This window comes from Macaca mulatta, chromosome 14 (assembly GCF_049350105.2).
Source record: "Macaca mulatta isolate MMU2019108-1 chromosome 14, T2T-MMU8v2.0, whole genome shotgun sequence".
NCBI lineage: Eukaryota > Metazoa > Chordata > Mammalia > Primates > Cercopithecidae > Macaca > Macaca mulatta.
This window is the reverse complement of record NC_133419.1, coordinates 108405543-108421822: the sequence shown is the minus strand read 5'-3', so window position 1 is coordinate 108421822 and position 16280 is coordinate 108405543. Positions and strand designations below refer to the sequence as shown.

The window sequence follows — 16280 nt, the reverse complement described above, 5'->3', positions numbered from 1 at the left end:
TAAAATGGGATATAAGAGATGCCAATCATTAGAGTTTTTATTTTTTATTAAAAAACTTTTTTAAAACTTTTGTCAAATTATAAAACATAATCTATTATTCTTTAATAATTTAATAATCTGAACTTTGAATCATCTGCTTCTTGGTCCTTTGTACCTTATAAAATTAAAATACTTCCCTTAAAATGAGAATTGCAAATATACGAAATCTGGCAGCTTCTCACTCTGGGGATGATTTTTAAAGAGGTCTATGCTGACAAATAAATACAATCTTTTTCCTCAGTGGTTGAACCGTTGCAAAAGTAGCAAAATTGCTTGTTAAACATGCAGGTTACTGGGCCCTGGCTCCAGAGATTTTGGAGCACACACTGTAACCCACTGGGGTTCAGAGAATTAAAATTTATATTTGCTTTTAGTTGACTCGTTATGTCTAGCGGGGTTGGAGACCACTTAACCAAGCACTTCAGTGATTCTGATGCGAGTAGTCTAAGAACCAGCCTTTGAGAAACATGCCCTGGTGCAGTGACCTCTAAGGTGAAATGTGTATGGCTTGTGGGATTTAGAGGAATATTCTAGAAATTCCATTTATATATGTATCTAAAACAAATTAATCTCTATTCACATTTAATATCCTGGAAGCTTCATTAGGTGTGAATGTTTGATGTTACATGTCACAGACTTTATGAGAGGTACTTTAGAAGAGGAGAGGAGTGAGAGCTCACAGGCAGGGGAGCTGCCTCTGGCATCTTCCCTCTTTTAATTTAGGCGAGACATTGCTTTTCGGATTATATAATCCAAAAACTATTTTTTGCAAAATGGACAAGTGGGTTAGAAAACTAAATTTCCTACAGGGAAGATGAATAAAGACAAGAATTCAAGCACGAATAACCAACAGAAAATAGCAACATTAATGCTTCTAGTATGAGATCTCGGTCCCAACCTAACAGCTAAGACCATCTAACCAGATCTGACAAGAAGTCTACTCTCCAAATTAAAAGCAATCACAAATATAGTTAATAATGAAGCTTGCCCTCTCTGGGCAAATTATTTGGGTCTTTGAGAAATTAATGGTAGAATGAAGCCATCAAAGTGACAAGACATTTTCAAATGAAATGTTTATACATTTTTAAAAGACATTTTTCTCTTGTAGATTTAAGGAAAACATTTTTAGAAGATTGTGTTTTATTTTACCATAACCTTTTAAAATCCACAAATCCCACACCTCTTAGCTACCCCAAAGATTTTCCTGCACCCTGAGTTGCCTGCTAGTTCTTTATTCTCATCTATTTAAAAAATCTATGTAGAAAAGAAAATTATTCTGCAAAGGAAGCAGGCCTTTAGCCTCAAGAATAAATAGACCATTTCGGGGAGGTTAATGCTTCACAGCTAAAATCGTATGCTTTGCAAATGACCAAATAATAATAATAATAACAATAATAATAATAAATGAATTCTCCAAATTGAGTTTTATGTTTTGTATTATAAATTAAAGGCTGACCCTTTTCCTTCTCCTCTGTTTTTTTTTTTTTTTTTTTTTCTTGGTTACCTTTTGTCTTTAATTATTGTACAGGGAATACTTTCACCATATGACTCATAAAACTGCAAACTTTTCATTGAATTTTTATCACCATAGCATGAATAATTTATTCAGTCCTGAAATGTCACAGTGAACATCAAATGGTTTTACATAATGCATTCTTGCTGAAGTTTCAAGAAGCCAGCAACCGGGGAAGCAGCAGAGAAGATACAAGTTTGGAAAGAAAACTTGATACAAATTTGTCATTTTTCCAAGAGGGATAAAATAAGTAGCAGAAGAGTAAATGAGAGGAAAGACTGAGAAATAAAAGGTTTTTTTAAAAAAACCATAAATAGAAAAACAAGCAAAAACTAGTAGTTGCCACTGGGGACAAGTGGAAGAAAAACTAGAAAGTAGCCAGAAACAGATGGTGGGGAAAGGGGGTGTAGGGAGAAGGGGAAGTTAGAAACCTCATAACCATAGGAATTGAGTTTGAAACTGCAGTAAAACAGTATCATGGTTGGGAACTACAGTAAAAATGTAACAATTTTCGAGGACCGTTGGGGCCTCTTTCAATTTTCTTCTGATTGAAGACTCTTGAAGTAGAATACAATAGCTGTAAGAATTCTACTTTCAGATGCTTTATTAGCTGGTGAGATTTCTCATTACTGTGTCTCCCAGGCTGGAGTTCAGTGGTGCAATCATAGCTCACTCTCACCTTGAACTCCTGGGCTCAAATGATCCTCCCATGTTAGCCTGTTGAGTAGCTAGGACTGTAGGTGCAGGTCACCATGCCTGGCTAATTGAAGAGTGGCCATTCTTTTAGCATCTTTTTCTCCTAGATTTGGGGAGAGCTTGTAATGTGACAATCTGGCCCAAAATAAGTGCTCCATCCCTTATGGAACACACTGTTAGTGGTCTACCCAATGAATGTCTCCCCTTTCTTTTGCTAATAGAAACATATTCCCCCCATTCCCTGCCCATAGTCTCTCGAGGTCTCTTGATCTCAGGGAGGACACACTCCACCCAAGCCCCACAGAGTGAATCATGATTGGCCTTACAGCAGTCATGGTAATTCTACTTCCCTTAGCTACTGGTTAGTGTGGGGGTAACCGTCTGTAGTAGGTTTCTATTGCTGCTGTAACAAATTACCACAAATTTAGCAGTTCACAACAATGCAAATTTATTATTTTACAGTTCTGTAGGTCATAAGTTTGGGTTGGTTCAGTTGACTTCTCTGCTCTGAGCTTTGTAAAGACAAAATCCCAAGAAACCAACTGGTTGGGCTCTTATCAAGATACCCATGGAAGGATCTGCTTCCAAACTTATTCAGGTTGTTGGCAGAAGCCAGTTCCTTGTGGTTGCAGGATGAAGTCCCCACTTCCTTGTTGGTTATCAGATGGGATGGTCCCTAGCTCATTAGGGGCCTCTCTCCATGTCCTTGCACATAGACCCTTACATCTCAGAGCCTGCTAGTGTTGGAGTCCACACTTGGAACCATTCTGACTTCCCCAGTTGGAATAGCTATAGTAAATGCTTAGCCTTTAAGGAATTGTGTGATTAGACTGGGCCCTTGGCAAATCTAGGATTATCTATTTTAAAGTCTGCAAACTTAACTACACCCATATATTCATAAATTCCAGGGATTAGAGTGTGAATGTTCATGAGGGTCCATTGTTCTGCCTACAATAGTATGAAACCTATGTGTGCTCAAAACAAAAACAAAAACAAAGAGAAGTCCACTGGGAGCTGTACTTCCTGGAAGAAAATACAGAGAAACTGCTTTTCTTTTTTTTTTTTTTTTCTCCCCCAATTAGAGATGCCAGTATGGGGACAAGATGTCTGGAACTATGGCAGCTACTTTGTAACAAGGAAACATCAGGAATGAGGATAACAAGTCAATACATCAAGGATGGCAGAGCAGAAGAACAGAAGGCACCTGGGTTCTTTATAACATTTTTCAGCAGCAGAAACAGTACCAGTGATTGCCTTGTCTGGCTGGCTTGTCATTTGAGGATAGATAACGATTTGTTTAAGGAACAAGCTCAGTTTTCTGTTACTGGCAACTAAAAGCAATTCTAAATGACACTGATATGGAAGCGAGGCAGGGAAATGCTGGTAGGAGAAGGGCGGGTCCCTGGCGAGGGCTCCACCCCCAGGCCTGTGTCCAGGGAATCCACTCCTGCCTTTGCATCCAAATGTTTCATTTCCCAAGACCACCCTGGCCTGCCATCCTATGTCTATAAAAAACCCGAGACCCTAGCAGGCAGACACACAAGCGACTGGACGTCCAAAGGACATCGAGGAGAGCACGCCAGCAGAAGGGCACACCAACAGATACAGGCAGGTTGTCAGGCCTTCAACGGACAGAACAATGCGGGGTTTGGCCGGGGCGCTTGCAGGAGAGCCTGAGCCACTGAGCGCCTGACTCCAGGGGAATACCATCTCCCTCTGGCTCTCCCATCTGCTGAGAGCTACTTCCACTCAATAAAACCTTGCACTCATTCTCCAAGCTCAGTGTGATCTGATTCTTCTGGTACATACACCAAGGCAAGAAACCCTGGGATGCAGAAAGCCCTCCATCCTCGTAATAAGGAACGGGGTCTAACTGAGCTGACTAACACAAGCCACCTAATGGCCAGCTAAGCTGTAAGAACACCCTGTAACACAAACCCGCTGGGGCTTCAGGAGCTGTAAACGTTCACCCCTAGACACGGCCGTGGGGTCAGAGCCCCAGAGCCTGCCCGTCTGCATGCTCCCCTAGAGGTTGGAGCAGCAGGGCACCGAAGAAGCGAATCAGTCCTCCATTGCACGCCCTGCGAGGGGGACAAGGGAAGTTTTCCCATTTCAATGTGTTACTCCTAGCCTTAATTTCTGGAATTTTATTTTTCAAAGCTTTAAAATGCAGTGTTGGTTAATCGGATTAAATTCACTTGTATTTCATTTCTATCCTATTATAATTCATAATAAATGTCTTAAATGGTGGGCTGATCTCACCTTTACTTTGAGATGGTGCTCTCAATTCAGGGAGGGTCCAGAGGGTAGAAAACTATAGCCCATGGCCAAATCCTGCCAGCATAAGCAGGGGGAACTGAGAAACGTGTTTTTTTTTTTCTTTCTTTTTTTAAGGATTTTTAAAGAATTGTTAAAAATGAAAACAGGCTGGACGCGGTGGCTCACGCCTATAATCCCAGCATTTTGGAAGGCCAAGGTGGGTGGATCACTTGAGGTGAGGAGTTCAAGACCCGCCTGGCCAACTTGGTGAAATCCTGTCTCTATTAAAAACACAAAAAATTATCTGGGCATGGTGGTGGGTGCCTGTAATTCCATCTACTCAGGAGGCTGAGTTAGGAGAATCGCTTGAATCCAGTGGGTGGAGGTTGAAGTGAGCTGAGATTGTGCCACTATACTCCAGCCTAGGCAACAGAGACTCCATCCCAAAAAATTAAAACAAAACAAAATAAAAAAATAAAAACAAAGAATATTTGGCCACAGAGCTGAAAATATTTATTGTCTGGTCCTTTATAGTAAAATCTTGCTGACCCCAGTACTAGTCACAAAGAGGACCCACCTCTCATGAAGTTGAGACTAAGGTTTTACTAAGGAAACAGGTCAGCATTTCACACCTTTGAAAAATTATTATAGATCACCATGAAAGAGTTTGGCACAGGTGAAGATGAATTATATCTTCAAATAAAAATTCCTTTTCAGCTCAACATTTATTAAATTTCTAGTATTACAAGACTATGGAAGACATTATGGTTACATAAATAAAACAAGGTCTCAGTGTACCTGAAAATCTTTTGGGGGAATCATCTTCCTTAGAAGAAATGGTCTATGCAATATTCCAAGAAAAGATAAGGGTCTGTATACAAAGGATGGCACACAAAATTTTATATGTATTCACCTTTTTCTGGAGATATTGAGACAGGGATGGACAGCAGGTAGTGGGAAATGTAGGCTTGTAAATCAGGAGCAGAAGATAAATGAATAATCACTTAACAGCTCATCTCTGTTCAGTGTTTTATTAATTATCACATAAATCCCAACAAAATAAATGCTCTTGTTGTTTTGATTTCAGGTCATACTTCAATGCCCCCACATTCTTTTCACTAAACCACTCTGGTTTCTAAAGGGAAGCGTTAATCAAGTTTAGCCTAAAGCTGCCTCCTTACACATTTAAGTTCAGCCTAAAGGTTTTTCTGTACATTGTGAACAAGTGGAGGAGTAAACTGATCATAGCCCACACCTGTGCCAATCACTGAGTTTTGGCCAATCAAATGTAGCCAACTGTTTGAACAGTGTTCAGATAAGGCAAACGCCAACCTGTAACCAATGACAGCTATTTCTGTACCTCACTTCCGATTTCTGTACGTCATTTCCTCTTTTTTTTTTTTTGGTCTATAAATCTTCTTCCACCACATGGCTGTGCTGGAGTCTCTCCAAATCTGCTGTGATTCTGGGGGCTGCCCAATTTGCAAATTGTTCATTGCTCAATTAAACTCCTTTAAATTTAATTTGGCTTAAGTTTTTCTTTTAACAGAAGCCAGTGCTGAAGATAAAGATTAGGGAATGATTCACAAATCTCTTTATAACTCTGGGGAGGGCAGACAGGAAGAGACTAGAATAACAGAAAAGAGTCAAACACAAAATCTGAGGGATTGCCTATATTTAATTACGGACAGAGGGAGAGAAGCTAGTGGAAAATTCTGAAAGTAAGTGATCAGATTGTATAAAGAGAATTAAAAGAGAGGCATAGAAAAAAAGCTTTAAAAGCTTCACCACCTTAAGGCACGACAAATACTGAGATGAAGTAATTGAATTTGACCAGTAAGAGATAAGAGGATATTTCACACTGTTACCTAGTTTGGTAAACACCAGCCACTTGTGGCTACTGAAGTTCAATTGAAACTAAAATTTAAACGTTCAAAATTCATTTCCTTAGTCGTACTAGCCACATTTGAAAAGCTCAAAAGCCACACGTTAACTAGTGTCTATTATGTTGGACAGCTCAAACTATAAACTATTTCCATCATTGCAGAAAACTCTCTGGGGATGTGTTTTTGAAAGCATCCAGTAATGCAGAAGCAGAACTGCAATGGGAAGATTTCCTCTGTGTCCTCTAACACCCATGTAGCTTGCAATGTCTGGTGGATTTGACCTCTCCAGCTTGCATTTGCCTCCTCATTTTTACTATTAAGTTTTAGTCTCACCCTTTCTTTCCTAGGCTATTGCCATGCTTGCCTATCTGCCTCTTCCGTTCTTTCATCCTTGTAACCTATTATCCACACAAATCATTCTGCCACTCAACAACACTCTTTTTTCACTGCCACTTTTCCTGGCCAGCCAGTTATTTCCTTGATAGTCCACTGTAGTGCCCTGCAGATAGGAGGCATTGTACCAACAACATGGCAAGGTGATTCCTCTCCTCCTACACCTTTCCCTTCCTGCACTCACATAGCTCATAAGCCAATGCAGGCACAATGATTATGGTATATTTATATAACAAATAACAGAGCAGGAACAACTGCTAATCATCACCCTCTCCTTTGTCTTTTACTTCTAATCTGTTACCAACTCTTTTTTCTTTCCCTCTGCCACTACTGGGCTTGTTAATATTTCGTTACTTTTCACTTCAACAGTCATCTTCTAGTCTCTCCTCCCACTTACCACAAGAAGGTCTGGTCATATCACTTCATTTCTCTAACCTTCCTCCCCGCAACTCCCACTCTGTAGGCCTACAGAATTCTGTCTTGCTTCCTTCATCATTTTTCCACACATCTTTCTATTACTCCGTGGTACTCACCATCTCCCTGGCACATTCATGCATATTCACCTCCTTCCCTCCTGCCCATGCAATGTCATCTTTCAGACCCCAGAATCCTCTCCCATATCTCTGTGAACCCTGAATATCTGAGACAGGTCTCAGTCAATTTAGGAAGTTTATTTTGCCAAAGTTAAGGACGCCCTCCGTGACACAGCCTCGGGAAGTCCTGACGACATGTGTCCAAGGAGGTTGGAGCACAGCTTGGCCTTATTTTTTTAGGGAGACATGAGGCATCAATCAATATATGTAAGATGAAAGTTGGTTCGGTCCAGAAAGGAGGGACAAATCGAAGCAAAGGTGGGCCAACTTGAAGTGGGGAGGGGGATTCCAGGTCATAGGTATTATAGCTAAGAGACAAATGGTTGCATTCTTTTGAGTTTCTGATGAGCCTTTCCAAAGGAGGCAATCAGATATGCATTTATCTCAGTGAGCAAAGGGATAAATCAGAGGGATGACTTTAAATAGAACGGGAGGCAGGTTTGCCCAAGCAGTTCCTAGCTTGACTTTTCCCTTTAGCTTAGTTATTTTGTGGAATCAAGATTTATTTTCCTTTCACACCACTAATAAGATTCAGGAGGAAACACACACGAAGAATCCAAGGTGCCAGGGGTCATTATTGAAGGACCGAAGGGCCCAAACCTGTATGACCTTGTCCATTTGGAGAGCAACAGATAAAAATATAGCTGCACTACCAATTATTACTAATCTCCCCAAAAAGACAACTGAATTTTCAGTGTAACAGAGAGCACTTTACAAACACACTTGGTCGAGAAACAGTCACTCCCCGGCTCTGGGAGGCGAAGAGGACTGTGGGAGCCTGTTCGTTGTCCCGCTGGCTCATGGGAAACGTAGTGCAGTTTTCTCCAACATGGCCGCGCCCAGGGGAGGTGGCGTGCAAATATCCGCTGCGGCGTTCTGGTGCTAGAGTGGAGGCTGGCAAAGAAGAAGGCACTCGCATCGGTGAGAATCCGGCCTGAGCCGAAGCGGAGGTGTGTGGCACTTCTTGCTGGCGGGCATACGGGCTGCAAATCCTCGCTTCCTCTTTTCGGCCTCTTCCGGTCTTCTCTAGCTGCCTTGCCAGCTAGGGCTGAGAACCTAGGGAAAGGGGATGGATCCCAGAGGCGCCCTTGGTGCAGTGTGAGCAGTAGGGTGTCTGCGTTGGGTGACTCTGTCAGTGTTTAGGGTGCACGTGTTTGTGTTTGGTTCGGGTGCTCACGTGGTGTCTGTGTCAATCTTCTGTTTTCTTTGGGGTTGGAGAGGACGGTTGCAACATGGGGCTTGTTAGTTTAGCGCTCTACGGCTTTTTGACCGGTGACAATCTAGTGATGCAAAGGCAGTGCTGATGATCTGATCTCTTGCGCAGCTGAGTCTTCCCGTGCTCTTATTTGAGCAATCCCTGCGACTCCTGGGCTTCTGGTAGCGTCAGCCTGTTATTTTGATTGATTTCATTGAATATTTATTGTCAGTTGTATGTCAGGCACCAAGTCTGTACCCTCAAATAGATGACAGTTTTGTGGCAGAAGCCCAACACAAATAGGCAGTTATAATACAATGTGAGAACTCTAGAAATAGAGATCCATGCTAGGTGTTAATGAAAACGTTGAAGAAGGCCACCAAACTCGGAATTCTGGAGGAGGGGAGGTTTAGGAGCTAAGACAGCAAAGTCGATTTAGGTTTATTTGACAAATGTTTATTGAGTGACTGCTAGGTGCTAAATCCTGTTTAAGTGCTGGGTGCTACAGGGTGAACAATAGAGACAAAATCTCTACTTCATGGAGTGAGTGTGCTTTATTAAGTTATGGGGAAAGACAGAATAAAATTAATGAGAGTGTAAGAAAATATGTAGTAAGTGTTAAAGAGTTAGAACGGGGTGCTGTGACAAGTGATGGGGTGAATTTTTTTCTAATCATTTAAAATATTTATTTTCTTTTTAAACAGGTAATGCAGTTTAAATAGCTATTAACTTCAAAAGTCATGAAAGAAGAAAGCTCCCTTTCATTCCATTACTCATGGATCCATTTTCCTTCCCTGGAGGCAACCCATATCACCAATTTCTTGTGTGTTCTAAAGATTTATATGTAGACTGTGTATACTGGTGCCGTACTTTAAAATTGGGCCTCATTTGATAGGAAGTTAGATTCTAATCTTTGCTATTAATTATTAGGTTGGCGCAAAAGTAATCGCGGTTTTTGCATTTTTTTGTTTTTAACATACAAGTATAGGAACATTTGTCTATACTGCTTGGTTCATAATAGGCTCTCTGTTATTCAAGGAGGGTATGATGTACATACTACTATTACCACGTAGGGCAATATCTAGTAGGATATATTGGCTTTAAACTCACTAACAAACAAGTAGCAGAGCATGCATTATCTCCAAACTTTCATTATCCCACAGAGAGTACGCTTAGGCTGGAGCTGGCTGGACTGGACTCAGCATGGCTAGTATCATAGTTAATAGTAACTTCACTCCAATAACATCACAAGGAGCATCCAAGTTATCTGTGCATTAGTGGAAACTGGCCAGGGAAGTAGCTTTGTCAGAAGGGGGCACCTCCAGACCTCAGCAGCTGGTATCAGCCTATTCTTGTTGAGATGACTCAGATATGCTGGGCCAGCACATTGCCTAGCCACTGGAATAGAGGAAAACTGAGCCTCAAAGGCCATTTAGTGACTTTTTTCACGTGCAATAATATTGCATGACTGAGGGAGAGAGAAAGGAAAGGGGATGACAAAAATGTGGTTATGAGGCTCCACCTGCTGGTGCTGGACTCTTAGTGGCAGACATTTTAAAAAGATGTATTTAGCATCGTTTCTTTCTCATTCCTGCCACTTTGCAGTGTTTGCTCATGTGAAATATTAAAAATAATTCTGTAGTGCAGTCATCCCTTGTTCTCCATGACATACTGCAAAGTTGCTGTTCTACAGATGAAGATCTTGAAATGGAATGGCTCTAAAATAGCTCCTTTGAAGGCCCTCAGATTTTCTTTGTTGTGTTAAGCCATTTTGATCTGCTTCTTCTGAAAATCAATGGTAATAAATAAATAATAAATTAATTTAATTCTAAAAAAGCTATGGGATAGGCACTATTATTTTTATCCCTATTCCTAGATAAAGAAACTGGAACACAGAGGTATATAACCAACTCATCTAGGATTATACAGCTAATAATCAGTGGTTGAGCTGAGATTTGAACCTGGAACATGAACTCCTGAACACTGTATTATATTACCTCAGAGCACTGAATGAGGCTCTGTGGTAACTCAGAAAATTATTATTTAATCCCTGCCTTCAGAAAGCTCACAGTTCAGTGGAAGGGGACAGATATTAAAACAAATAATTATAATTAATGCAATGTTAGAAATGTCCATTCACTTGTCCCCTTCCTGTCTTAATGATGACTGACTCCTAAACATTTTTAACCCCAGTTCCTTTCCTAGGAGCCACTTTATATTGTCACTTACCAGTCAGACATTCCAACGCTATATCTCACAATACCTTAAACATATTATATCCTAAATCTGACTCATTACCTCCTATACTGAGCAGCTCTTCCTGAACCTCCTCTTGACTTTCCAGTTTTGAAGTGGTAGCACTCATCTCTTAGTCACTCCGCCTCTAACTGGTTATTAAGTGATCTTTGATTCCTGTCTCCCTCGTGTCTGGGGAGTCATTGAGGCCTCTCGATTCTGCCTGAACTTTTCTCTCACCGTTTCTCTTTCCCCTCTCCCCCTATTTCTCTTCTTTCTGTTGCCCCCAGCCTAGATCAGGCCAGCATTTCTGATTAACAAGGTGGATTGTTTTCTTACCTCTCATCCCTCTGCTATGGTGTCAGCCAACCTGCCTGCCTCACTGGCCTTACCTCCTGGTATGTACTCCCTATGCTAGAAAGCTGGACTGCTGGCATTTTAATAGACTTGGCATTTGTCTTCTATACTAAAGATTAGTAATTAGAATTTTGACTGTTTATGATTTTATGTGAAATAAGATAAATAAGATTTTATTTAACCCCCGAATTTATTTATTTGGTTGACTTTGAAGACTTTAAAGTCTGCAGAGAGTGGGACTGGAGGATCAGCAAACTCTCTCTGCTCTAAAAAAATTATGCCTACATCTTGCTGTCTTGACCAAACATGTCCATTTTGGTTTTAGCTTCTATTCTTTACTGCCTTACTGAATACCTTCCTTTTTGTTTGATTCTATAGTATTCCTATCCTTCAGTACACGGCACAAATCTCCTGTTTTGAGGCCTTTCCAGCTTTTCCAGTTTACATCCATCTTTTTTTTTTTTTTTTTTGAGATGGAGTCTCACTGTGTTGTCCAGGCTGGAGTGTAGTGGCATGATCTTGGCTCACTACAGCCTCTGCCTCCCGGGTTCAAGTGATTCTCCTGCTTCAGCCTCCCAAGTAGCTGGAACTACAGGTACCCACCACCACACCTGGCTAATTTTTTGTACTTTTAGTAGAGACAGAGTTTCACCATGTTGACCAGGCTGGTCTTGAACTCCTGAGCTCAAGTGATCTGCCTGCCTTGGCCTCCCAGATATTACAGGTGTGAGTCACTGCTCCCAGCCCACATCCATCTTATTTTTGTCTCTAATTCATGTCACACCTAAAGACTGTACTATCAGCATTAAATTATGTAAAGATGTGTCATAGTCTTATTGTTTAGTGTTTGTTTTCCACAACTAAGTTACAAACTTGTTGAAAGCATAAGCTATGTACTTTATTATGGTTGCATGCTGCAGGGTGCTGAGACTGTGTATTCACTCATTTATTATTCATTTAGTCCTACCATCAAATATTTATTGAGCAACTACTATATGCTGGCATTCCTGCTCTCTTGGGATTTATATCATGATGGAGGAGTTACACTAACAGATGAATCTTCAAAAATTATGTTACATTTTGTGAACAAAATAAAAGACTACTGTGATAAAGTGTGATAAAGCATGATATTGGGTGCTGATTTGGATGGTGTGATTATAGAGACCTCTTTGGGATTCTGTTATTTAAAAAATTATAGATATAAATATATGACACATAGTTTTTAAAATAGTAAAACAAACACCTACACCTACCATGTAGCTGAAGAAATACCTTTGATGCTCCTATGTGTCACTTTCATGTTAATTTCCTTTCCTCTCTCCCACAGAAATAGCCTCTCTCCTGAATTTTGTGTTTATAATTTCCTTGCTTTTCTTTTAGCTCTGCTATGTATGTATTTCTAAATAATATATGGCTTGCTTTTTGATTTTGACCTTTATGTAAATGGAATCATACTGTATATTCTGCTAATTTTTTTGTGTTATTTCTCCCCCCATTGCTCCCGTGCCTGCTCCTTGCCTTGCTTTACATTATAGTTGTGAAATTTGTGTATGGCCCATTTGACTTAGGGCTTCATAAGTAAAGGATTCATCACCCATGAGTAAAATAGCACACTTCATGGAGCTACCACATTGGAACGTTTTTTAGAACCATCAGAGATATCCTATTAGATGTTCTTAGATACTCCTCCATTTTTTGTGTATCTGTTTGTTCTCAATTCTCTTAGTTGGTACAAGGTAAAGGAAGCATTTTAAAAAATGATCACATAGAAATATTGATAAACTATGGAATGTATGAATAACATCATTATAATTGTTCCTTCAGGACTCTTGAGGTTGACATTTTTTACTGTTTATTTATTTATTTATTTTTTACAGTTTGCTATGGACAGCAGCCATCAAAGTAATTACAAACTCAGTAAAACTGAGAAGAAGTTCTTAAGGAAACAGATTAAAGCCAGGCATACTTTGCTGAGACATGAAGGCATTGAGACAGTATCCTATGCCACTCAGGTGACCTAAAACTATTATTATTATTTGAATGTAAATGTATTGACATGTTAATGTATTATATTAATATTTGCTAATAATTGCCTAAGGCTGTAATTGTTACATCCATATTAGATGTACATATGATAGGACCTGCTAACTTTCTGGGTCCATAGCCTATAGTTTGTATTTCTATTTGTTTTGTTGTTTGAACTAGAAGAGGTTGTGGTTATATATTAATAATAATACTGTACAAGTTTCTCAGTTTCCTAAGCATACTTATATTCATCATTATATTTAATTCCCTAGAAGTCCTTGTGAGATAGGTAAGAAAACTAAAGTTCTGAGAGGTTATGATATGTCTCCATTGATATAAGCTAGTAAGTAGCTAATAGAAACTTAAAGCTAGATCTTCCATATCCTACTACAGCTCTTGTTCTTCTCTTCTCAACCTTACCTGTTTTATAAAGTATTTTGATTATGTGCTATTAAACATTTTTATTTTATTAGACCTTATTGACAAAGTCTTTTCATTATCTGTTGACAATAATTAAATGAGATGATAAACGTGAGGATCATGAGATTTCCTGGGTTATGAATTAGGAGAACTCAGTTTAACTCTTAGCTTTTCTGGACATGAGCAGTAGTATCCTCTGACGTTGGCTTTCTTCATTTTTAAGCAGGGCATAGTATTGCATACCTTTTTAACCCCATTAGATTGTTAGACTCTAGAGAATCTAGTTGTACTTACTGGGCATTAAACTACTACATGAATATCAGGAGTTCTTATCTTTTTGGCTCATAAAGTTATAGAATAAAAGTAGAAAGTAAGCTTTAGATATCATTTAATTGAGGGGTGGACATACAATTGAGAAAGTGAAGCTGGGATTAAAACTTATGCCTCTTGACTCTCAGACCAATACTCTTGCCTTATGCTTACCATGCTGTCTTCTGTACATCATAGCTTAAGAATGAGCAGTCTGTTGAGGCACATTTGAATTTAGGAGGCAAAAGGCCCATACTTGGAATTAAATATTAATGTCTTCAGAGAATTTAAGCCACATTCCTATAGCAAGGATTAACTAGATAATAGATAATTAGAATTAGTATGTTTACATACATACACTTTACTGTTTCAGTCAAGAGCCACTGAGGCTGTGAGACATTCAGAAGATTAAACTGACATACACCGCTCTCATCTCTTTCCAAGAGTGACTTGTGTTCCTTTCCTTACAGGGTTCATGAAGAGAAGTAGCGAGAAAAAAAAAATAGGCTCCATTTCTTTGACCCCTTTGAAGCTTGTTTCTGATTGGGTCTGCCTTTTCTTTAGGATCTCTAGAAGCTTCGATGTCCTTCATGGCTTCCAAAGTAGCATTTTATTAGGCTTTCTTTTTTCTCCATATTCTTAAAGGAAAAGCATAAAATTGTAGATGGACCTCTAATTATATTTTGTCTGGGTATGTTACATGTGGCTGGGGAGGCCTCACAATCATGGCAGAAGGTGAAAGGCCTGGCTTACATGGCGGCAGGCAAGAGAGAATGAGAGCCAAATGAAAGGGGAAACCCCTTATAAAACCGTCAGATCTCGTGAGACTTATTCACTACCACGAGAACGTTATAGGGGAAATGGCCCCCATGATTCAATTATTTCTCACCGGGGCCCTCCCACAAAATGTGGGAATTATGGGAGCTAAAATTCAAGATGAGATTTGGGTGGGGGCGCAGCCAAACCATATCAGATGTATTATAATTATAGGCTGCTTTGTACAAATTGATAGCATTATAGATTCTTCTAGAGCAGTGAACCTCAAATTATCAGGACCAAAGATAACTTAAAAAAAATTCACATTCTCTACTTCGTACCATACTCCTTCTTATTTAGAAAATTGCTTGGATGAGCAATTATAAATAAAATAATGGTTCCATTTAATTATATTTAACTATTACATTTAATTATATTAATTATGTTACATTTAGTTATGACATTTAATTATATGCATCTCGTATTTAATGGGAAATAAGTTCCTCTTCTCTTCTACTGCACTTGTTTTTGTGTGGTTTACCTTTAGAGTTGCCCACAAAACACTCGGATGGCATCTTTGAGGACTTCTAGTATTCCTGAAGTCATACTTTATCATCTTCCATGCCTAGATGGGGTAGTGGACCCTCAACACCAATGAAACCTTTGTTCTTCCATAGATTTAGGAATATGGAAATGTTATTGCAACTATCACCACATATAACCAAGTTATTTTGGTATTTTAATTAATAAACCTCATTAAGTGAGGTCCAGGGCAAGCCACCTGAGACTCCCTTTTACTCCATATTATATAGTATTGTGTTAGTGGGCTTGTTTATTATGTGTGTTGTATATGCTTGCATACATACAAAGTAGTGACTGTCCCATGACAAAACAGTTTTATTTTCCTTATTATCCAATTTCATAGTAATTCTTTTATATCCTTTTCAAACAAAGTTCTAGGTATTCTTATTTTGTGTAATAAACCAATACGCTATGTACTTTCATAAATAAATGTACTATCATAAATGAGCTTTATGTACGATCTTTTAGGCTTAATAAATGTACTATACATAAATAAATGTACTACATAAATGATCTTTATGTATGATAGTACATTATGTACTATCATACATTGATAGTACATTATGTACTATCATAAATGAGCTTAGTATAAATTAGGGGTTGGCAAACTACTGTCCTTAGACCAAATCAGGCTCATGAGCAAAATAATGAGTTTTACATTCTTAAAGTGTTGTTAAAACATAATACTAAGACTATCTGACAGAAACTTTTATGGCCTGCCAAGCCTAAAATATTTACTATCCACCTCTTCTCAGAAAAACTTCATCAACACCTGGTATAAATGAAGAAATTGATGAGAGTAGGCCATCCATGGCTTTCTTTTTTATATTGAAATGTTTTTAGAAGTCATAGAGCATACATTAAAAATATTTACACTGTATAGAATGGTTAAGTATAGAGACTATATAGGTGCTAGGCCATGAACATCAGAATGAAAATAAGAGACTCCAGCCGGGCGCGGTGGCTCAAGCCTGTAATCCCAGCACTTTGGGAGGCCGAGATGGGCGGATCACGAGGTCAGG

The 16280-nt window shown here is 39.2% G+C and overlaps 1 protein-coding gene across 5 annotated transcripts in view; it reads left to right on the top strand.

Moving 5' to 3' along the window:
- Positions 1-8195: 8195 nt before the first annotated feature.
- ALKBH8 (alkB homolog 8, tRNA methyltransferase) overlaps positions 8196-16280 on the top strand; it is a 66198-nt gene continuing 58113 nt past the window's right edge. For 2 of the 5 annotated variants that reach the window (XM_028833936.2, XM_077964247.1), the window contains exons 1-2: positions 8196-8329; positions 13044-13178. In XM_028833936.2, the coding sequence (XP_028689769.2) occupies positions 13050-13178 (129 nt within the window). In that variant the 5' untranslated portion in view covers positions 8196-8329; positions 13044-13049. Of the gene's footprint in view, positions 8330-11099; positions 11208-13043; positions 13179-16280 lie in introns of all 5 variants that reach the window. The other 3 variants (XM_028833938.2, XM_028833937.2, XM_028833939.2) reach the window with 3 other exon arrangements.